Source organism: Eublepharis macularius, chromosome 8 (assembly GCF_028583425.1).
Source record: "Eublepharis macularius isolate TG4126 chromosome 8, MPM_Emac_v1.0, whole genome shotgun sequence".
In the NCBI taxonomy this organism is placed as follows: Eukaryota; Metazoa; Chordata; class Lepidosauria; order Squamata; family Eublepharidae; genus Eublepharis; species Eublepharis macularius.
The window spans coordinates 110,053,068-110,076,478 of record NC_072797.1 but is presented as its reverse complement, the minus strand read 5'-3'; the positions used below and the strand labels follow the sequence as shown (position 1 = coordinate 110,076,478).

Below are 23,411 nucleotides of genomic sequence, written 5' to 3'. Positions count from 1 at the left end.
TGTTTTATTAATATGGTATTCCCCTCTGGTCTCAATGGTATCTAGTACAATGACACACAAAAGATTTCACTTTTTGACCACTCTCTCTTATTAATCTGTACAAAAATCCATTTAAAATGTTAGGGAGAACTGGACAAATCTTCAAAACATCCTAAAATTTCCAGAGCCAAACAGCCAACAGGTTAGAAACTGCAGTTGTGTGGTAAGTGGCTATATTAAGAGTACATGGGAATTTTTGTCAGTTATAGGTGACAGGTTGTAATGCAGAGGTATGACTTAATTTGTAATCTGGAATTTATTTATTTATTTTTATATAAGACCTCATTTGGTTGTAGATGCTTAAATAAATAACAGAATAAGAGCAAGTAATGTGGTCTCTCTCCTGAGAAACTAATGAAGAATAAATACAGGCCCTGGTTTGGTTGTTTGGCCGTTTTCATGTCTTACCGGCCGTGCAAAATCACACAAAACTCCTGGAACAACGGCGTCTTCCTGGCACAATTTCCTGTCACAAGCCGGAGTTATGATGGAAAACCGCGCCAGGAAGGCACTGTCATTCCAGGAGTTTTGCGAGATTATGCATGGCTGGTAAGATGTGTGAAAACGGCTTTTGTTTTAACAAAATGCGTTGATCCTAGACTGATCAGATGGTTAAAATTAAGCATTATGTAGTGGGACAGATCCTACCCCATCCTACCACTCCATTGAGTCACATTTATTTATTATTTATTAAAATATTTATACCCCAGGTTAGAAGCATTTTTCCAAGATGGTATTGCCAACTCCAGGTAGGAAAATTTCTGGAGATTTGGGGGGTGATACCAGGGAAAAGGGAGGAGTTTGGGGGTAGGAGGAAGCTCTGAAATTGCCATTTCCTCCAGGCAAGCAAATAATTGTCATAATCAAGATATCAATTGCAATTCCAGAAGAACGCCAAATTCCACCTGGAGGTTGATAACACTAAAACTAAAGTTGCTCTTCCATTGGAGGAGCCACTTAAGTTGGAGCAAAGTCTTTCAGACTGGGGGATGGTTGGATCCACCCTTCTCTGTGTGTGTGTATGATGAGATATTTGAGTGGCAGAACCCGCCTAAGCAGATTTACATACTTTGCTTAGTCTATGACACAATAGAAGCATGGGCGCCTTCCTGATAGCCTTAGGCAAGCCATTCCGTGATGTGAGAGCAACCCCATAACTGTAGGATTATTGCAGGTTGCCAGTTTTTTTTAATTTGCCTCTGTATCTGTGCATCTTACATCAGCTTGATGCACAGATATTAACAGAAAGTAATATTTGTTTCCATATCATGAAAAGTTTCACTGATTTATTTCAGCACATCACACCACTATTAACAGCACAGAAATGTCCCAAACTTTTTTCTCAGTCAGTTGACAATCCAAAACCTAAACCCCGATAGTGCTGTGCCGTAGCAAAGAAAAGCACAATGCCTGTCTATTGCAGTGGGGTGACATAAAACCTCACGGCCAAATTGGAAAGGATTTGGATCAGGTAAACAAGAGCTTTTAGTTTAACTCGATAAAAGATCATCAGTACCTGCCCTTCTTTTGCTGAAGGATTCTTTCCCTTTAACCATTGCAAAGGCCTGTCCTATGATCAAGTTTGCTGTCATTAAAGTGAGTAATGTGCTAGGAATGTGTGACAATTTAATTACAAATTGTAATTGAAAAGTAGTTGAAGTGGAAATAAAAGCAAAGCCAGACAGTAATTAGGAAAAGATTTAGCTCTCCTTTGTTTTACTTGTTAAATTTATGGACAATTATGGCTGCCTGTTCATATGAAAGGAAAACATATTAGGAAGCATAAAACAGATGTTTCTTTTTAACAAAGCAGATTGTGTCTGTTTTATAATCGCTTTCTGTCTATGGTGAGAGTTCTGCTGAAGAAAAAAACCTTTCATTATTTATCTCCCTAGTTATCAATTAACAGGAACTAATGATAGAAAAATACAGTTTCTGGATAGTATGAGCATTATTTTCTGATGGATTGCTGTATGAAGATACAGTTATCTTCCTGCCATGGAAGATGATGATTTCTCAAGGCTAAGAAGAATTTCAAATGTGAGGCTTAAATTGCCTTTGAGTCTCTTAACATCCGAAGTAATTTTCTCATGCAAGACTTAATTTGGCTTTGTTTTAAAAACTGAATCCTAAGAGATATAGATTCAGTTTCTTTCAAATTCTTCCTCACATTAGCAACCTTCATACACAAGACTAAAAGTATGAGGCAAGCTCAAATGGACTTCTTAGTGTCAAGTATAAAAACGCCATGACGGTTGTTAATCCAGACAAAGATGTGATACTGCCTACTATTAGGCATAAGGTGGGATGGCAGACTTGGGAGTCATTCAGTAGCACCAACTGATCATTGATTTACCTATTACTGGTGTTACCAGAACTGCTATTTTATGGGGAAATTAGCTAGCAGTCTGGGACTAAATTAAGTGCGGATCTTACCCAATGTATACCAAGGTCCACTTCCAATGCAGCAAGAAAGAGGAGGCGATTTCTTCAAATAAAATGTTGTTTTAATGCAAAAATGTTGCATGTACCTATACTAATGCACATTCAATCAAGAACATACAAGTACTAAGAAAATAGAGCAAGGAAAGCATAGAGGCAGTTGCATTAGCAGGCTCCCATATGAGTACGCTGGAACTGGGGTAGTTGTAATACGAACCTGTCACGGTGAGAGGAAAAAGGATCAGCAGCCAATGTGTATTCATCTAACGGCCTGTGTTAGACTAGCAGAGAGATAAGCAAGGGTGTGGATAGGGAAGGCGCGCCTCGAGGCAGAAGAATCCTGCTTAAATACCCAAAAAGGGGTTTTGAAGCTTATGCTTTCCCAGTGGCTCTCAGGTGTAAAAACAAAAGGTTTTTATTGCTCCTATCTCTAAGACGAATGGGCCACCTTTAGAGTCAGGATATCAGATAGTAACACCTTAGGGGGGCGGGCAGGAAAGGAGGAAGGGGATGTCAGGTTGATTGATTCCAGGGATGCTGCGGCTGCATGGTCCTGGTGTCATTAAATGTGTTTGGATCGCCGGCCCTTGATGTCCGTCACTGAGGCGGCCTCCCTTGATATGCAGAGCAGGGCAAGGTGTTGCGGACATGCTCTGCACAGGTTCACGAAATGGCTTCTTGACTGCAAACTGTTTCTGCAGTCGGGGCATGGCTTCTCTCTGGGCATATCTTCCGAGCTAATTGATAGGCTGCTTGGTGAATGGGCAGACTTAGCGACCATCCTGCCAGGGGCTCCCCGTGGGACCTGATCAGGGGGTGCCTGGCCCGGCTCATGGAGAGTCCCTCTGGCTGGCACAGTGTTGCTAGTGGCATGGCTCTGGGCCCAGGTGAGGTAGGTGTCCAAGGAGGCAGGAAACAGGCATAGGTAACACAGTCCATAACAGCAGAGAGGCAGGAAGCAGGCATGGGCATTGCTGCCCCTAACAGAGTCTTTGGCAGAGCTTCAAAACAGCAAGGCAGGAAACTGGCACAGTTCATATCAGGCTCCATAACAGGAATGGGGGGGGGGGGCTGGCAACACTGGCACTTTCTCTGAACAGTCACACACAGTGTAAGATGGGCAGTCATAATGCCATTGAAAATTTTATCCAAATTTGTTTTTTATATTCACACTGAAAACCAATTGAAATAATTGAATAAAAAGCCTAATGCTTGAAAATGGTTAGGCTTTTCAGCATCAGATTTAAGGGGCAGTGTTTGGCTCTGTCTAATTTTTTGTTACCCCTCCAGAAGCTCATACATAGTTCTTCTCTATTTTATCCTCACAACAGTTCTATGAGGTATGTTAAGCTGACTGACCCAAAGTCACCCAGAGAGCTTCATGACTGAGTGGAAGTAAACCTGGATATTGCACATTGGCTATCTGGTTGTTAACAAATCTATAATATGGTGCTAAATGGTCACAATATTTACTATATTCCCTTGTATTTGGAAGGCTCGGAGTCAGTTTCTGAACCATAAAAAACACTGAAACCAGAACCACAACTATTTCACAACCGCATAGACAAAATAATTTAGTATCAGCAGCCACTTTGTGTAAAGGAGACACAACCACCTGCTTTTGAAGAGGTGTATGCTGCTGTAAAAAAGCTACATGAACACCTGTGCAGCCAGTTGGCTGGCGTTCCCTACTATATATACTAGAATGTGCATAACAGAAAAAAGAGCCACAAAAATCACACAGTACTCACTGGTTGTGCTCGTTAAAGCAACTTCTGGAATGCTGAACCAAATTTGTGGAAATAAATCGTAGCAAGTTCCTCCTGCCAAAAAGTTTGTTTGTTTCATTTCAGTTTGTATCTTCCACCAGCAAGCAGGGACTGGGCTGGCCTTGCAGGGTAGCAGCTTGTTTTCCTGAACAGCGCCAATCAGATCCCAAAGGGAGAAAGACCTTACTTTATTAATTAATTAATTAACTCTGTTGGTGGGTAGGTGGAATGAAATCAATGCGCATGAGTGCATTTCCCCACCCCCACCCTGTAGCTGTTTGGGAAATGGCAGTCTTTGAAACCCTGCCAATCCGGTCCTTGCAAGGGGAGACCCCTCTCCTCCTATCAGCTCTGGAAATGTTTTGAAGGGAGTCTTTGATCATAGGCTGCAATTCAAAAGACATATTCCTGGGAGTAAGCACTATTGAATAACATGGGACTTGCCTCTGTGTAGACCTGTTTAGGATTGCTCTCCCTCCCCCCTATCCTGTGAGCCATTCAACTACTCTGCCCTTTCAAAAACAATCCTGCCTGCCCCCACAGCAAAAAGAAAACTTATGGGGAAAACATAGGTCTGGGGAGGGAGGGGTTTCCAGCCAATTCATTCTGCCTGCCTGCACTCGGGCAATGGAGAAGATTGGCAGCGAGAATGCCCCATTTTGCAGCTGAATGCTGAGCATCAAAAGGAAGGATTTGGATTCATTGTGGGAATAAAGAACAAGGAAACATGAAACCAACAGGAACAGCAGAATGCAAGGTAATAAGTTATTGGCCCTATAGCACAAGAAAAAAGTGAGCGTGAAGCAGGCTTGTTTTTAATGCTGCTGCACTGAACTGCTCCACCCATTGACACTTGCCTTCTATGAGTCCATTGTTGTTGTGTGTGGATGTTATTGAGTGTAAGGAAAAGCGCAGTGGATCAATGGTTTAGACCAGGAGGGGGACTAATAATTGATTCTGTTTTGGGTTTAAGTGCAAAAGCAGCTATCCCAGACCCTCATTTCTCCACCCTCCCCTTGAAAAGAACAGTGTCCGTTAGCACATGTGCAGCCAATGGGCGTGCAACAGACCAAAACTCATGAAAATGAAAAAAAACCATATGGTTCCGTTCCAAGCTGTTACAGCCTGACCTGGAACAAACTAGTAATGGAATGGAATTATTCTGCAATCCCCCAGAACTGAAACTGAAATAGAAACTTTCTTGGTGCACACCTCTAATATGTACTCTTCTGTCCAAATAATGCTGCTGTCGCTTATAATGTATGAAGTATTATTGCAGAGTATTACAGAGTATGGGGCAATGGAATAGAAGTTGCTGGCTGAGAAGACGTCGTCCTCAGTGATGGATCAGCAGCATGGGACCCAAATCCTGCAAGAATTGAGCTAACCACACTTGGATTAAAATTTTATAAAAGCAATTTCAAATTAGTATTTAAGTATTATTCTTCTCCTTTGTGAACAATGATTCCCATATTACTAGTTTCTATGCTATGGGATGAATTTTTACATCACTCCGGCATTGCAATACATTTTTAAGACAAACCAAAATCGGCTGAAAGGGCACATGCTCTAGAGAACACACTGGTGGTGGAAAGTGCCCTCAAGTCATAGCTGGCTTGTGGTGATCCCTATTGGGGGTTTCAAGGCAAGGGGCTAAGAGACGTTAGCCATTGCCTGACTGTGCAACCCTGGCCTTCTTTGGGGGTCTCCCATCCGATAAGGCTGATACTTTTTAGCTTCTGAGATTTGACAAGATGAGACTTGTCTGGACTACCCAGGTCAGGGTCTAGAGAACATACCTGCGTTCTTTTTAACGAAGCTTATCATTAACAGGTATTTGATTGCCATTTTCTTCCCAATGAAGTCAAATACACTCATAATGGCTGCCCAATTCTCAATGAAGACCGAGTCATGCTGAGGTTATACAGGTAAGTCATACCGGGGTATTACTTTTGTAAAGAAGTATTTCTTAGGAAATAATTTCCATCATTTGCTAACAGAATACAGACATTGGAATGTTATCTACTTACATCCCAATATTTTCTTCTTATGTTACAATGATGAAAAACAAACATAGGTGCTCCTTTGCTGTTATACAAGATGTTATAGTGCCAAGCATATAATACCATTCTCCACCTTGGTCCGCCAATAACAATGTTTTTTCCTGCCGATGATGGTGGCGGTTAATGATGGCAACGATCATTCCAACAACGGATCTCTCAAAAACCTTTTTCAAGCGTTACGACAGTGTGTAGCAGGAGTCTTCTAAATACACATACAGCTTCTCATTCCCAGAATGCACTGTCGCCATATTTTCTGAACATTGACAATGTGCATATTTTGCATGTGCATACAGTTTTGGTATTCATAAACAGACTACTGGAATTTCCATGGTTCTCGTTTTTATACACCAAAGCTGTAATGCATGCTATATATGTGTGTTGCTCTGTTCAGAAACATGTTGACACACATTGAGAACATCATGGGTTGTGAGCTCAGATATGTGCAGTTACCAGGCTTCCAAGATGGTTGTATAGATATAACATCTGAAGAAGGTTAAGACACTAGGTTTATGAACCAATGCCCATAGCTTGCTTATTAGAATTACAACTCATAGGGCTATACAATGATAAAGACTGATCAGAAACTAACTAAAAACCTCTCTTAAACACCAGTTCATTGGCAGGACTGACCAGTGTATTCTTTATATACTGCATTGAATAACTTACAAAGATTTTAAAAGAAATGAAGACAAAAACCATTATAAAGCTTCCTGGGGTGTATGGCATTGTTCATACTTGCTTGTTTGTTCATTCCTAACCCTTGGTAGGTAAACTCAAATTGTGAGCAGCCCAAGCTCTGCTCAAGACCTGAGTTCGATCCTGGTGGAAGCTGGATTCAGGTAGTCAGCTCAAGGTTGACTCAGCCTTCCATCCTTCCGAGGTCAGTAAAATGAGCACCCACTTTCCTGGGGGTAAAGTGTAGATGACTGGGGAAGGCAATGGCAAACCACCCCGTAACAAAAAGTCTGCCAAGAAAAGTCTGCCAAGAAAACGTTGTGATGCGATGTCCCCCCATGGGTCAGTAATGACTCGGTGCTTGCACAGGGGACTACATTTACCTTTACCTTAAACCTAGACTAAATTGGATCCTCAGGATTTTGCCAGGTTCGAGGATCCTAATGGGGTGAAAGGGAGACAAGAGAGTGGTCTATCCTAAACTTACAGTGAAATCCTAAACAGAGTTACTCCAGTCTAAACTCATTAATATCAGTGAGCTTAGACTGGAATAAGTCTGTTTAGGATTTTATTGTTAATCACTGATGAATGATTGTTAACAAAATATCCCGATAGTTGTTGTAGAAATACAGCAGCTTAGGAAATCTGTTATGGTGCATTCATTATAATTTCATCACCAAAAAAGGCCTTTTCAGATATTGTATATTTGTTCCTGCAATCAGATCGACTGAAACAAATCTTTTCATAAAATTTAGTAGACTTTGACATGCACGTTGATGTTTTACCATTGCCTCATTAAGTATATGTATTTATCCTTTGCAGATTTACCGAAACGGAAACATTCACAGAGCTGTTCATCCTTCATGTTCAGTTACTTGAACCCGACTGTAATATTATCAAAATGGTCCCGAATGCCCTGGAGGTCTCTGAGTTTCATGGCCTTTCTAATGTCATTAACAAAAACATAATTACTTTAAGCTATAACAGGAAGATAAACTTGGAGTGCACTATAAGCCTGATCTCCTTAGAAACCTTTCTACCAGCCCATGGTCAACTAGTTACTAGAGAAGTTAACGAAGAAGCACCTCGTGGAGACCAGCCTCAAAATTTCTTCCCCCCATTCAGTATGTCAAACTTCGTTTCTGATACTTATTACTATTTCCATTTAGGGAAACGGGTATGTTGAACTCCTGTTTAAGGCACTTGCACTAGCTAGTTCTTGACATGTACTGGGACTAGAGGTGGGCACGGTCCGCAAAATGGACCTAAATTTGACACAGTCCAGCCCAATTCGTGGTTTGTGAACACACGGTTCATGGCACTCATGTTTTTCATGAACGTTGGTCCGTTTGGGCTGGTCTGTCGGTCCATGGTCCATGAGTCCAGACATCCTGGCACCGATCTATCAATTTCCTAGGCAATGGAATGGACATTTGCAGACCATCTGCAGCCCTTGGAACACACTAATCCTAGCCCTCAAAAACTTGATAGGTAGCTCTGGCTGCCAACCATAGAGCTCCCATTCTTCTCTATGCAACCAAAGAACAAGAATTAATTCCCTAGGCAATGGAGGAAGCCCTGGGAATATATCAATCCTAGTCCTTAAAAACTTGATAGTCAGCTCTGGCTGCCAGCCAGAGAGCTCCCATTCTTCTCTATGCAAGCAAGGAGAAATAATTAATTCCCTAGGCCACAGAGGGGAGGGACGTTCTGCAGGCCTGGGAAAGCACTAATTCTAGCCCTCAAAAACTTGATAGGCAGCTCTGGCTGCCAACCAGAGAGCTCCCATTCTTCTCTATGCGAGCAAGGAGCAAGAATTAATTCCCTAGGCAATGGCTGTGAAGATGTCTGTGTGGTGAGTGAGGGGGTTCTTCTCCCACCCTTTTCTGTTTGATTTTGCTTCATTGCAACTTTTTGGTGCTGCAAGCCAATGCAAGTCAATTGGCATTTACAGCTCCTAGTATCTACTGGACGTTTCCTGGGGGTGGTTGCTTTTGGGGGGTCTGTAACTCAGACCTCTGAAATGCAATCTTGGCCAAACTTGGAGGGTGGCTGGAAGAGAGCCTGCTGAAGCCTCGCTCCGAGTTTGGCATTTCTGAGTGCAAAGGGGGCAGTCCTAGGGCCCCTGGAAGTGACAGACCACGGACCGACAAACCGGTCCATAAACAGGGTGGGTCCGTTAAAAGTTCATGGTCCGTGAAACATGATGGAACATGGGCCAGTGGTCTGTGGGGTTTTTCCAGTCCATTCTCACCTCTAACTGAGACACAAACCAGGAAAATGAGTAGATATACACATACACTGTCCAAGACTGGACCATATCCTAGATCTACCTGATCTGCAGCAGACCCTGGTGCTAACTTTGGGTTGCTAACTGTTCCTATGGCCATCCTATGACAAGACCACTAGCATCACCAGGACATGCAATGTGTAGCTTGAATATGTTATTGAGCAATCTTGCCCAGCTGTGGATGGGCCTGATTGGGCAGCTCATCAGGCAAATGGGAAACAGGTGCTGGAGGCTGGACTGTTGGACATGCACATGATTAAACTTGGCCCATAATAACAGGCTAAAAGGTATGCTGGGGAGGAGTTTACAGGTCTTTTATAGACCATGGAGGAGAGATTTGGAAAGAGAAAAAAAGAGAACAAGGTGCAGTGAAGTCTCTCTCCCTTCTACATCTGAGGCCTTAGCTAGCGTTGGGTCTTAGGTGGAACCAAGGAGCTAGAAGTCACAGATCTTCTAGCTCCTCCAGACACCTATTTTTTATTTTTAACAAAAACACTCTTCATAGTCATCATTGCAATGGAAAGTATCAATGCTCAGCATCATACAGAATTTGAAGTACCACAGTCAGTGTCAAAGTCTGTAGCAACCGGCATAGTTCTATTTCAGTTGCCAGGGTACATCTACTTCAGACTGAAAAGTATACAAACAGAAAGTGGTTATAGTTGTTCGCAATGGTGCTACAGAATAGTTTGGGGTCATATTTGGTGCCTCATTAAGTCGCCTCATCTAGTAGAAATCTCTAGAGGACTGAAGAGACTTTGAAGACATTCCTCTCAGAATCTTCAATGAAAAAAGAAAATAGGGGAATTAACCTATAACCCCCCCCCCCAAAAAACCCCAACCAGAAACAGTTAATGAAAAATCTCCTTGTTAAAAAGCTATAAGATATAAATTTTAATAAACAAGAGTACCACAAAGTAAATATAATGTATAAAATGCTTCTTGTGTCAGAATAAAAGAGAAGACCAAACATCTTTCATCAACGTCTTTGTCAATGGTGAATTGTAACAATATATGTGTCAAAGAATTAGCACATATATATTTGACATCTTCTGGCCTCAATCAATTCTTTATTTAGTACCCATAAACTATACATTGTGTATAGTTTCTACTTTTTATTTTGATACAATGAGTGTTTTAGACATTTTTACTTTGTGATACTCGTGTTTGTTAATATGAACTTATTGTTTTTTGAATAGGAAATTATTTTCCTGAACCTTGGAGGGGGGCTTTTAAAAAACAATCAGAGTGCAATAAAAATCTGGAAATGCATCCTTTCTTTTCTCAGTCAGGGCAGTTTGTCACTCTCAAAATCTATTTTTGGCCGATTTAGAGGTAGTATGAGATGGTTCAGATGATTCTTGCTTGAATTTATCAGAGGGGTCACTGTTGAATGTTTAGAGGTAAGTCAGAATGAAGGGAAAGAAATATATTACCTTCATTTGTGTTTCAGTTCACAGTTGCATTTAGCTAGCTGTAAGTGGTTGCATCTTCTTTGCAAATTTCTGTTAACACATACTTCACTGTAACTTCTGTTGGACTATTAGCACGTAGGTGCCAGAATGGGAGCTGCAATTCAAGTTGGAAGACCATTCAGAACATCAGAGTGACCTGTGAGGATTTTTTTTTAATGAGCCTTAGATATCAGCACTTGGATCCTCCTTCACCCAATGTTGATTACATTCCTATCAGGCTGGACCTCACCGACAGCCGAAGCAAGACTATATACAAGGTAGAGGCCTTATATGATTGAATATACACTGTTCTGGATAGCCTAATTGTCGTGACCTCTTCACACTGCCGCCCCACACAAAACTTCCCTTCGTAGGTTCAGGGATATAGACAGGCCAAGGCAGTTACAATTCACCACCTGTCTTGTCTCCCTTTACTAGGTAGAGAGCCCTGACCCTTTCACACACACACAGGGTCCTCTCTTCTTCTCTAGAGATGTTACCAGACAGGACAGCCAGTTCTCTATATTAAAGGGATGTGCACTTCAGGTTTCCAATCAGGATAAAATACCTGAATTGGACACGATTTGTAAAGATTCAGGATTTCCAAATTCGGAAATCCCAAATCAAAGCTTCCCCAAAGCATTTGGGTTGCTTCGGGAAGCTTTGGGATTGAGTTTAAATGGCTCTTTCCCTGCCTCTTGCAAGTGGCAGGTCCCTTTAAACTATCACCTGGCAGGCGGAGGGAATCCCCCTGCCTGACAGCTGCAGTTTAAAGGGTCTCTTTCTTGCTGCTTGCAAGCGCCAGGACCCTTTAAACACCCCAACCCCCAGCACCAGCCCCCTAGCCCCCCAGCCTCCCCACTTATCGTAGCTCTGCACTACTTTACTTTTTCTGCTGCCACTAATTTCCACAGACCTATATTTGTTGAGCATCCAAGGTTTCATAGGTGTGTGTTTCTTTTACATAATACAGACCACCTTTAGATGAACTATGAGCAAAAAAATGAACTTTTATTAAACAACAGATATGTGGTTCATAAAGATATATACATAGTTTCTTCTCATTTGAACTTTTGACCTTAGAGTTTATGCGTAGCAGTTTAGTGACTGGGTTCTGAGCCTGCACTCTGCTGGTTTGACTCCCACTACTGCCATGAGCTCAGTTGGTGGCCTTGGGTGAGCCACTACTCTCAGCCCTAGCTCACTAGCTTTATTGAGGGTGTAGTAATAAACACTGACTTTATTAGTCACTGCTCTGAGTGTGGCACTAATCTGTCCAGATGGGCGGTATATAAGCACACTATTGTTGTACTTTCAAGTCTTTTATTATGAAGTCTAAATTTCTTTTTTTAGGTTGGACAGATTCAGCTGCTGTCCCTCTCTCTGGCTTAAAGCCTTCCTTGCTCTCTCCAACTGTTAATCAACTGCTTTTTCCAACTGTCCCAGCACTCAACATTCCATCAGCTCCAATTGGCACTTAGGGAGAGGCGGAACTGGAGCTGTTCATCACACTAATCTTCCAGTGAGCGTCATTTAATCCAAGAGCCACATGTAGTCCACTGCTTTCTCTTAAACAATCCCTGACATCTCTAAGCGTTTATATGGAATAAGGTCCACAAAAGGACCTATATTCAGATAATGGTCTAACTTCCACAACATGCATTCCTCTCAGTTTCTATAGTGATATCTTAGTGGATGGGTAAAAAAGATGGATGGAAAGGCAGCATACCGATGTTTTAGATATCTTACACCATCTATTGTATGTGGGAAAGAAGTATGTTAACTATTGATATTTCATATAGCATGGGTACTATTAATAGTTACTATTAATAGTTAATCGCCAAGTTGTTCCATGCAGGAATTTCAAAAAGGGAGGTGAATAAGAGTCTAGGTCATTTGGGGGTACAAAATTTCTTTTTTTTTTAATATAATTTTTATTGGATGGGTTAACATACAATTAACATTGTAACAGTTACATTTTCCTTCGTTTCCCATGGTTATATGCTTCCCACCCCCTCCCCTCCCCCTTTTCTGTGTTGACTTCCAACAGCACTCCAACCCCCCGTTTTCTAATCTTATTTCTAAATCCTAGTTGTCACTTTTTTATTACTGGTAAAGATCTAAACTATATCTTATCTTATTTAATAACTTTCAAAAGACCATAATTGTCCTTTAACATCCCACTTTTTCTCTAAATATTTTCTCATTTTCCCCCAATCCTCAAAGTAATCCCTTTGGATCTTGATCCCTCAGTTTTCTTGTTAATTTGTCCATTTCCGCCATGTACAACAATTTTTGTGTCCATTCTTCAATTTCTGGTATTTCTTCTTTCTTCCAATATTGTTCTTGCCGCTGTTATCATATAATACAATAATACTCTGTCTTTTCTATTAACATCCTCTAAATGCAAGGATAATAATAACATTTCTGGATTCTTAACAACATTATATTGGAGTATTGAAGACATTTCAGCACATATTTTAGACCAAAAGTCTCTAGCCTTGCCACAAGTCCACCACATATGAAATAGAGAACCTTTATGCTCCTTACATTTCCAACACTTGTTAGATAGCTGTTTATTCGCAATGGCTAACTTCTTCAGTGTTAAATACCATCTATATATCATTTTATAGCCATCTTCTTTAATACTGGTACAAGTTGAAATTTTTAGTGTATTTTTCCACAATTGCTCCCAAGCTTCCATCATAATTTCATTATTACAATTTATCGCCCACTTTACCATTTGAACTTCCACTGTCTCATCTTCTGTAAATGGTAATTAAATTAAATTCATTATTACAATTTATCACCCACTTTACCATTTGAACTTTCACTGTCTCATCTTCTGTAAATGGTAATTAAATTAATTAAAATGGCAATTTTAATAACAATTTATACATTTTAGAAATTGCTTTGTTATTATCCCCCAGCAAAAGTTCTTCTAACTCTGAATTTTTAATTCTAAAACCTGTCCTCCTTTGATCTGACTCAAATAAATCTTTGATCTGTCGGTATTGTAGCCAGCTATATTTGAATGGTAATTCCTCATTTGACCTAAGTTTCAACTCATTATTTTCTGTTTCTATAAGCTCTTTAAAGGTAAGCCATTCTTTCCCCTCATACTCTAAGTTCGGGTTGATTACTTCAGCTGGAACAATCCATAGTGGTTTCTCTTGATCAATAAACTTTTTATATTTTAGCCAGGTTAGAAATAAATTCCTTCTCAAAATCTTCATTTATTCTCCATCGTAATTTCTTCTGTCCCATTGTAGCTTTCCATAATACTGGATTATGGTCAGAACTCACTCTTGGCATTATTTCCACTTTTTTTGTCCATAAAGCTAATTCTTTTGTTGTCCAAATCATGTCAATTCTTGAAAATGATAGATGTCTCGCAGAGTAATACGTATAATCTTTACATTTAGGATTTTCTTTCCTCCAAATATCCTCCAATTTTTCTTGTTCTATTAACTCAAAAAAAGATGTTGGTAATTTCTCAGCTTTCTGTTTGCCGCCTTTTGTTTTCCTGTCCATTTGTAAATCCACAGCTCCATTAAAATCTCCTACCATTATCATCTGATCATATGAGTCTTGGTCTAATTTGTCTACTATTTCCCTATAAAACTGATCTTTTGCACCATTAGGTGCATACAGACCTATTACTAAGGTTTTCTTACCATTTACATTGATTTCCACAGCCAGATATCTTCCATTTTGATCTTGAAAAATTAATTTAGACTCCAGCTCCTCCTTAATATAAATCACTACTCCTTTTTTCTTTTGTTTTGTTGACGCTATATATTCTCTTCCTAACTGGTTATTTTTAAAGAATTTAACATCTTGTTCTTTTTTTTTTTAAATTTTTTTATTTTTCATAACTACAAAACACTACACCAGACTATCACAAGGAAAGGGGAGAGGGAAGGGACAAAGGGGGGTGGGTCTTTTTCCAACATCTTGTTCCTTGATATGTTTCTTGTAGGCAAATTATGTTACAGTTTTGTTTCTTTAGCCAATGAAAAATTGTCCTTCTTTTTTGAGGTGAGTTTAGTCCATTAACATTCCATGATATTAGTTTGTACTCCATTCTGTTATCTCCTTAATACTCTAGGAAAGTCATTTATGTTTTCTTCAAAAAACAGTTCCATTTCATGTCTTGTTTTAATTGTGATTCGCAAGCCCTTAAATTGAAAGCTGAGCCCTTCTGGTAATTCTCATCTGTATCTGATATCCTTCTCTCTTAACTTTTGGGCCAGCTCTCTCTGTTTTTTCCTCTCTTGGAGAATTCTTCTAGGCATCTCTTTCATTATCTTAATCCTGTTTCCATCCAGTGATAGGGGATTTTCAAAATGTCTTTTAATAATTTTCTCTTTCATTCTTTTTGTTATTAGCTGCACAATAACATCTCTTGGTAGATTCTTTTTTGTGCATAGGCAGAATTGACCCTATATACTAGATCCAAATTTGCTGTAATTTCTTCTGGCTGTTTATTCAGGAATTCTGCTAAAATATCCGTCATTTATTCTTGCACACTTTGTGTAGTCGATTCTAACACACCCCTAAATCTTAGTTGTCTTTCCATTGCTTTACATTCCATCACTGCCGTCCTTTCCTGCATCACTTGGTTTTCTTGCTTTACATTTGTAGCTAAATCGTTAGTCTTCTGCTCCACTCCTTGCACCTTATTATTTGTTGCTTGTAGTTTGTTTTTAATTCCATCCATATTTTTGGTCAATTCTGCTACTTCTGCCCTAATTATGTCCTTTAAATCCTTTACCAAAGTTTCATGCATTTTTTGTATCGACTGACTCAGTTCTTTGTAGTCTTCTGTAACTTTTTTTCCCAATCCTTCAATCGCTGCGTCTACTGAGGCTCGCCATTCCTTATCAGCTTTCCCCCCTCCCCGCCATCGTAGGACTCGGCTTGGAGCCACCCCACGTATCTGCTCTCCTTCTCAGATCTGTTTTGCCTTCTTTTCTTTCCTTCTCTTACTATATTTCACTTTCACTGGCCTCACTATCCAGGAATCCACATGAGACTTACAAAATAAAAATAATAAGAATAAAACATAAAAACATCTTAATTAAAGTCTAGCATTAAAAAAGAAACCTCAGATCAGCATAAAAACATTGGTCATAAAAACAGACCACCTAAAATAAGCTTCCAGACTAAAATGGTGTTAAAACTGAATCCTAGGTGAACATTTTGGTCCAGTGCTTAAAAGAAAGCAGTGTAGACACAAGGGCCGATTCCAGACAGCCCTCTGCAATCCGAAACGTTGTGCGTTGTTGCACGTCATCGTGCGGAAAATGCAATATTTCGCGTTTTCCGCGCGATAATGCGCAACGTTTTGGATTGCAGAGGGCCGTCTGGAATCGGCCCAGGCCAGCCTCAAGGGGAAGGGCATTCCACAAGCAAGCAGTGAATGAGAAGCCATTGAGGACAGGGCAACCATACATTTCTAGGGGGGAGGAGGGGGGACATGGGGGGGAGGGTTCAGTCAGGCATCCTGTTTGATATTAATTTCAGAAAAGAAGGCAAAGTACATTAGTTTTTTTAAATGCTTAAAATCAACCAACCCCCAAATAGGGTTGCCAGGTCCAAGTTGGGAGATTTCTGGAAAATTTGGGTGTGGAACCTGGAGCCAGTGGGGTTTGGGGAGGGGAGGATCCTCAGAATGGTATAATGCCATAGAGTCCACCCTCTCCATGGGAACTGATCTCTGTCACCTGGAGATCAGTTTAAATTCCAGGAGATCTCCAGCCACCACCTGGAGGCTGGCAATGTGAGGGAGATATGTATAAATATCCTAGTCAATCCTCATTATGGGGCAATATCCCTTCACTCACCAGGTGCAGAATATTCCACCTTTTTCATATGTGTGTGTGTGTGTGTATGGCAGAGTCAATAGTTGAATCCAGTGAGAAGTAATATCATTCTGCAGACATATTTGTTCAGATAATATTGAACTTCATTTAATAACTATATACAGTAAAGCAAACAGCAAACTATGAGAGAAAACTTGTTCATGACTTGTACATAAGCTAGACAGTTACAGTAACAGACCTTTTTTAACTGACTCAGGAGGAACGATCATTCACAGCAACATTCACAGGAGGGGCCAGTTCAATAGCAACAGATAAACGAACTGACACTATACAAAGTATCAAGCCCCCTTTCCATCAGCAAGTACCCTTCACTCTTTCTATTCAAATTAGGCTACAGTGATTTATTCCAACAGGCAACCCTACCCCCAAACCAGGAAGTGCTTGCTATTTCAGCACTTATTTAAATATGACACACTGGAGCTTGTACACAAAAGCAGGCAAGGAGCCAGCCAGAAGTTCAAACAAGGTTTATTTTTCCAAATCAAGAAACATCCAAAATTTCAAACAAATGGATGTTATGATATAGCAAAATGTCCATAGTAGTAAAATAGTTTATAGGCTTACTTTCTAGCTGTAGAGGTCTTAGCTGTTGTAACATTTTCCTTCACTGGGCTGTTCTTGAAATGATTCTTGTGAAGGATGCACATAGAATATGCATCATTTACAATGTTGATTTTTCTAGACATTTATGAGCAGGAGGTGTTAAAAATATTTTGAAGGCAGGCCCAGCTTGTGACTCATAAAGGCAAATGAAGCCCAGTAGCCCATACATGGCTAGGCAGGCTATGTTCTGGCTGGTAATTCATAAGTGGTGTAGCCTTGATTCTGTTGTCCCACTCATATAACCTTTTTGTACTAGGACTTATAGTTGTAAGGCAATATTTTCTGAATGTACTTCCTGCAAAGAAAGAGTTTGAAAAGACTACTCATGAATGGAACATATATCAAAAACAGCCTTGTAATCACAGAATGTGATCTTACCTTGGAGAAAAATCTATATCTGGGGTCCCTCAGCTTTTAAAGCCTGTAGGCGCCTTTGGAATTCTGTCACAGGATGATGGATGCAACCACAAAATGGCCACAAGGGGAGGTGAGGTAATTTACACTGGGAAAGAGGAGTGAACAAGTCAGAAAATAAAACTAACAATGTGGTAGCACCTGCCACTGAAACAACATTAGTTGAATTTGCACAGCCAATCAGATCTCCAGTGGCTAATCAGAAGCCCTGCTGGACCAAAGCCCCACCTGGCCCCATTCACTTCACAAAAACCTTTGGCAAGCTCCAGGAATCATCTTGGCAGGTCCCATGGTGCCCATGGGCACCAAGTTGAGGACCCCTGCTTTAGATTCTCAGTGTGATTTGCTTCAGAGTATGCAGGCATAGGATTTGTGCTGTCAGAAATGGATTCAACCATAGTTGGGCATTCATTTTATCACATTTGTTGTTTCTTCTTCTGTAGTCTGAACACGCTTGGCTTCCTGTTCAGATCAAAGGTGCCATTTCTAACCAGGCTCCCCAAGCTGCCTTCATGGCTATGTTCATCCTGGAAGTAGACCAGTTCATTCTGAGCCCTTTGTCTACGGCCATATTGGATGCTGAAGACAGTGAAACACCCAAATCCCTTCTGGTGTTCAACATTACAAAGCCACCCCAAGAAGGCTTCATCACTCATCTGCAAGACCACACAAAACCTGTCTCCTCCTTCACATGGAACAGCCTCAATGACATGCTTATAGCCTATCAGCCACCAAATAGCAGCCATACAGAGAGGAAAAATTACGAGGTAATCGAAATAAGGTTGATAATGTTGCCTTGTCTCTTCCTTTGCATTTGAAAGCTTCATAAACCCTGTGCAGACATGTTATGTATGACCAGTGCATGGAAGGATCCCATCTTGAACAGACAAAGTTCCCTTTTACCACTGGTCTATCAAAGTCAGTAAAGTCTACTCCAACGGGCAGCATCGCTCCAGGGCCTCAGGCAGAAGTCTTTCATATCGTATTGTACCTTAAAAAATCTGGCGATACCATGGATTCAACCTGAGATCTTCTGCATGCTAAGGAGATGCTCTTCCCTTTTCTTCTGCCCTCCATATATCCATCCAAACTTTTGAACAGAATTTATAGATATACATGTGGCCTCTCAACATGTGATCTGGATGTGATTGGGTGAATAGGTGTAGATGGTGACTGGGTGGAGTAATTCTGATTCTTTCTCAAAAACACTAATTTCATCTGAACAAGGCTGTAATTTGGCTTCCCCCTAGGGCTGCCAGACCCCCGGTGGGGGCGGGGGATCCCCCGCCCCCACCCTGCCACCCCCGCCCCTCCCAACCTGGCCGGCAGGGGGGCGTGCACCTTCCATGCGCGCCCCCTGCGGTGCTGCGCGCCCCCGCGCACAGCAACCACCAGAATCAGGCCTGTTTTGGCCTGGATCCAGGCCCCTGCGCTCAGCAGGGGCCCACAACGGGCCCAATCCGCACCCAAACGGGCCCAATCTGCGCCCATTTTGGCGTGGATCGGTCCCGTTGTGGGCCCCTGCGGGGCGCAGGAATGCTCCCACGCTCCACAGGGGCCTAAAATGGACCCGATCCGTGCCGAAACGGACCTGATCCATGCCAAAATGGGCGCGGATTGAGCCCATTTGGGTGTGGATCGGGCCCGTTGTGAGCCCCTGTGAGCTTCTGTGCTCCACAGGGGCCCACAACAGCCCGATCCGTGTACAAACAGGCTGTGTAGTGACATCACTGACGTCATCACGTTTGCAGGAGCGCGTGTGCGTGCGTTTCGTGCACACACACCCCCTCCAGGTAAGAGCCAGGCCCCAATCTCCCGCTGGGAGATCGAGGGGGTCTGGCAACCCTACTTTTCCCCTTCTCCAGCCTCCATGCATATCTATTGGTTGGGTGGAAAAATTTAGGTCCTGGATATCCGAACTACAGTTTGGACTATAAATTTTTCTGGATACAAAGTCCTCTGTAGCAGCTTGGACCTTTCTAGTCAGTTCACACCATCTTTGCTAGCAATGTGTGTCAGCGGAGTCCTTTGACGTGTTCCGTTTGGAAGTTGGGGGAAGATCAGAAGATGAGGGAACATAGGCTTGTTGTAATAAAATTTAAAAAGCTATAAGTAAGATTGTTTTGATGTTTCTTAGAAATGGGAATTCTGTCCTCATTGGAGATGTAAAGACCAGACTGGGTAGGGAGGTCTGTGAATTCAAATTATTTGGAAGAGCCTCGATTTAGTTATACAGGATGGTGGCATGCGTATTGCAGTAGCTGCAAGGAATTCATACATAAAAATTTATCTAGTATTCTTGCTTTAAATCTTTCCACATATTGCTAGACCTGTTTTATATATCCCTGCCAAAGTTTAAAGTTACTTTTCTTACTGGCTTAATTTCTTTAAGATTTTCATAAATTCACAAAACTATTTTTTCTACGGAATGTCCAGATAAGTATAATTAGTGCTCCCTCTTGTGGAAGGTCTAATGCATGACTCTCACGTGAAACCTCTCTTTAGAATTGTATCCATTAACTATGGGGGAAACAGCACTAAAAAAACCCCGATAAAAAGCCATGGCGAAACAACAGGGTATTTCAAACATCCAGTTCCAAATTGTTAATACCCCAAACTCCTTTAGCTTGTTCTCTATCATATTATTAAAATCTTCTAAGGTCTTTCTCGTCTCCTAGTTAGTTCCTGTTCTAATACTCAGCAACCTAGTAGTCATATCTCAACCTTGGTATTTTTAGTAAACAATATGTCCATTTTTGTACAATAGGTGGAGTTTGAAGTTCATGATATCCTCTTTGAAAAGAGTTCACCAATTACTGTTTATATCTCCATTAGAACAACACATACAAATGCTCCTCGGGTTTCATGGAATACAGGTGAGAATTCATTTTATGCTGGGTAGCTCTTTAAAAGATAGGATGCAGCTTTAGAGATTAAATGGAATAAGGCGATGCTTTCCTCAGAAGTTTGGTTCTTATACTTTTGAGCTATAAAGTAATTGAAAGTATCTCTAAACTAAATTATAAAGATGCAAAAGGTGGCATTAGCATACCCTGAGATGGGGCAGCTGCCTCAGGGGATACTGATGGGGCCCCATTGTTGCTGACCTCCCCCACCATGTACCTCTCCTACCCCCAGTCCATGTGCCCTGCCCATTCACTTGCAAGCACGCCACTATCTGTGCTTCCAGCTTCTCTGCACTGATGGGGAGGGGAGTAAATGTAGGTGGTGTACAGTTGTGGTACCACTACATGCCTCAGCCAGTGTTGTTGGGTAAAGGGCATTAATGTGGTCTGGCAACTGTCAGCACAGGCAGTGGGAGGGCCTGTGAGCGATGGAAGGATGTAAGTCAGGTTGAGGGGACATGCTGGTGGTAGCTGGAAAGGGAAGCATGAGCGGGTCTGGTTATGGACAGAAGCTGGGGACCTGGTACTATATGGTCAGCCCCCCCCCCCACACACACACAAACCCTGGAACAGGCACTAGGTCTAGGGAAAGATCCTGGGAATTACAAGCCTGGTTATAGATCCATTGGTGAAAACCTTTATCAAAGAGAGAATTATCAAGCATATTGTTCTGACTACTCTGCTCAGGCCTGATTCAGATATAGACATGCATTTAAGAAGCCCTAAGAGTCTAGTTTGTTTTCCTATATAAAAACATTTAACTTCACTCAAGAAGTATACAACAAATAATGTTTTAGGTTCATTACATGGTGCACAAGAAGTATACAACAAATAACATTTTAGGTTCATTACATGGTACACAAGTGATACAATTACAGAATTTCTGCTTCCATTCTAAGCCTTTGTTACTAAAACATGATTATTCAACATTCTTAATATACTTCAGTCAACAGAAAATCATACCAGCCATTATTACTACATAGATCAATAAAGGAAAGCAATTACATGAGTCCAAGAAAGTATCTTACCCGAAGATATGAAGGTCACAGGCAAGGAGCCCCTCCGAGGAAGAAGCTGCAGATCATTTAGCTTCACATTACAGGGTTTCAAAATCATCTCCGAACTAACTATCCGACTTCAAAAGGGCTCATATTCCTGGCAAACTAATTATCTTATTACTTCAAATACCAGATAAGGTTATCTATATGTGAAACTTCTTGAAGTATATAAAAATATAGTTCATTTTTGCAATATGTTATATTAACAAAGTCTATATAAAATTAGCAATTACAATTTCCTCATACATATAAATATCTTTTGGCCCTCAACCAATACACCCATCTTTGAATTATATCTTCAACTTCTGTGAAGTTGGACATTCCTGTGATTATCAGACACTCTTTGAACCTGGGCCTCTAAATTTAACCTGGGCCGTCGTCACACGGGCCCTTATTTCATCAGTTTTGCACTAGAAATAGTTTCTTCTGTTATCATTATTAGAATGGATTCTCCCATCTTTTGATGACTGCTTGCGCTTCCAGTCAGTCACATTAAAAGGGAAAAGCGCAATTCGACGGTCAGTCAAAGTGCCTCCAGAAACGGGGCCCTAAAAATCCTGCCCCTTAAAAAAAATTTTTTTTCCACATGTTTGCGCTATATCACTCTTCATACCAATGTTGTGCTGGGCCAACCCAAAAGCCAACTGTGATAGGTAGCAGAGGTTTCCCGCCCATGGCAGAATAGTGCTATAGCGCCATAAGGCTGACTTTTTTTTAAAAAAAAAAATTACTTTGAGGCTTAATTGTGGGTCGCGCTGGGGCTTGTGGGTGTGTAGGGCAGGAGAATCAGTGTTAGGTGAGACAGATGATCGGGGAGAGTGAGCGTTTTGGTGTTGCAAAGTGTTCATAGTCAATCCAGGGCATTCACATGGAAGTGGATAAAGACGACATAAAGAGTCACAAAGCGTGAATTGGGGAGAATGGCGAAATCTCAAGAGAGCCGGAATAAGGTGAGCATTCAGCGGGAGACAGCGCTAGTTTGGCGCTAAATTTATGGTGTGACGATGGCCTCTCTGACTCTTTATTTGTAAAATCTGTAAGATCTGTAATCCCCTGACTCTTAAGTATGACTTTGTTTTCTCCCAAGAAGATGTAGATGAGATTCACAATTATAGTGTACACCTGCATTTAATGCACAGTCTCCTTTGGTGAAGGGGGGGGGGGTCCTTAAATGAGATCTGAAAACTATTACCTGCAGTTCAATTTTTTGAAATGATTAATTTTTTATTTCAAATAATTACCTGCAGAGACTTAAATGAATGAAAATTATTTTGTGTATATTATAATATATTGTACTTGCACAGAGCCTTCAAGCGAGTCAGGCAGTGGTTTTAAAGATTTCACTTAAAACTTAAGTAAATTTTATCCTAATAAAGTCAGTGTCAAAATTCCTGACTAGTTCTGGAGTGACTTCAGTGGTTCTGGATTGCTTTCATAGTCTTTCTCACTTCTTAAAGCATTCCACTTTGTCTTTTAGGTCTTGATCTTCTGGAAGGGCAGTCTCGACCAATAACCTGGGAACAATTTCAGATTGTGGACAATGATGATATAAATGGTGTTCGCTTAGTTGTTGTTGATGGTTTAAAGCACGGACAGCTCACACTAAGAGGTAATGTGAGTGACCTGGTTAATGTCTGTATGTGGCATTACTATTTGGCCTTCTGCTATCAGTATAAGCAATTCTGGGCCTGATTCACTTTTACACTTGCCCTGATGTGAATACATTAGACGTATGCTGAGGTCCAAGCAGGGCTATTACCAGCATAATGGTATGAAGTATGCAATATTTGTGAGAAATATACAGTAGCCA

The 23,411-nt window shown here is 41.1% G+C and overlaps 1 protein-coding gene across 1 annotated transcript in view; it reads left to right on the top strand.

Moving 5' to 3' along the window:
* FREM1 (FRAS1 related extracellular matrix 1) overlaps positions 1–23,411 on the top strand; it is a 96,958-nt gene that overhangs the window by 4,495 nt on the left and 69,052 nt on the right. The window contains exons 2-7 of the mRNA XM_054986978.1: positions 6,084–6,178; positions 7,811–8,112; positions 10,826–11,010; positions 18,081–18,404; positions 20,405–20,513; positions 23,079–23,210. Of these exons, the coding sequence (XP_054842953.1) occupies positions 6,084–6,178; positions 7,811–8,112; positions 10,826–11,010; positions 18,081–18,404; positions 20,405–20,513; positions 23,079–23,210 (1,147 nt within the window). The remainder of the gene's footprint in view (positions 1–6,083; positions 6,179–7,810; positions 8,113–10,825; positions 11,011–18,080; positions 18,405–20,404; positions 20,514–23,078; positions 23,211–23,411) is intronic.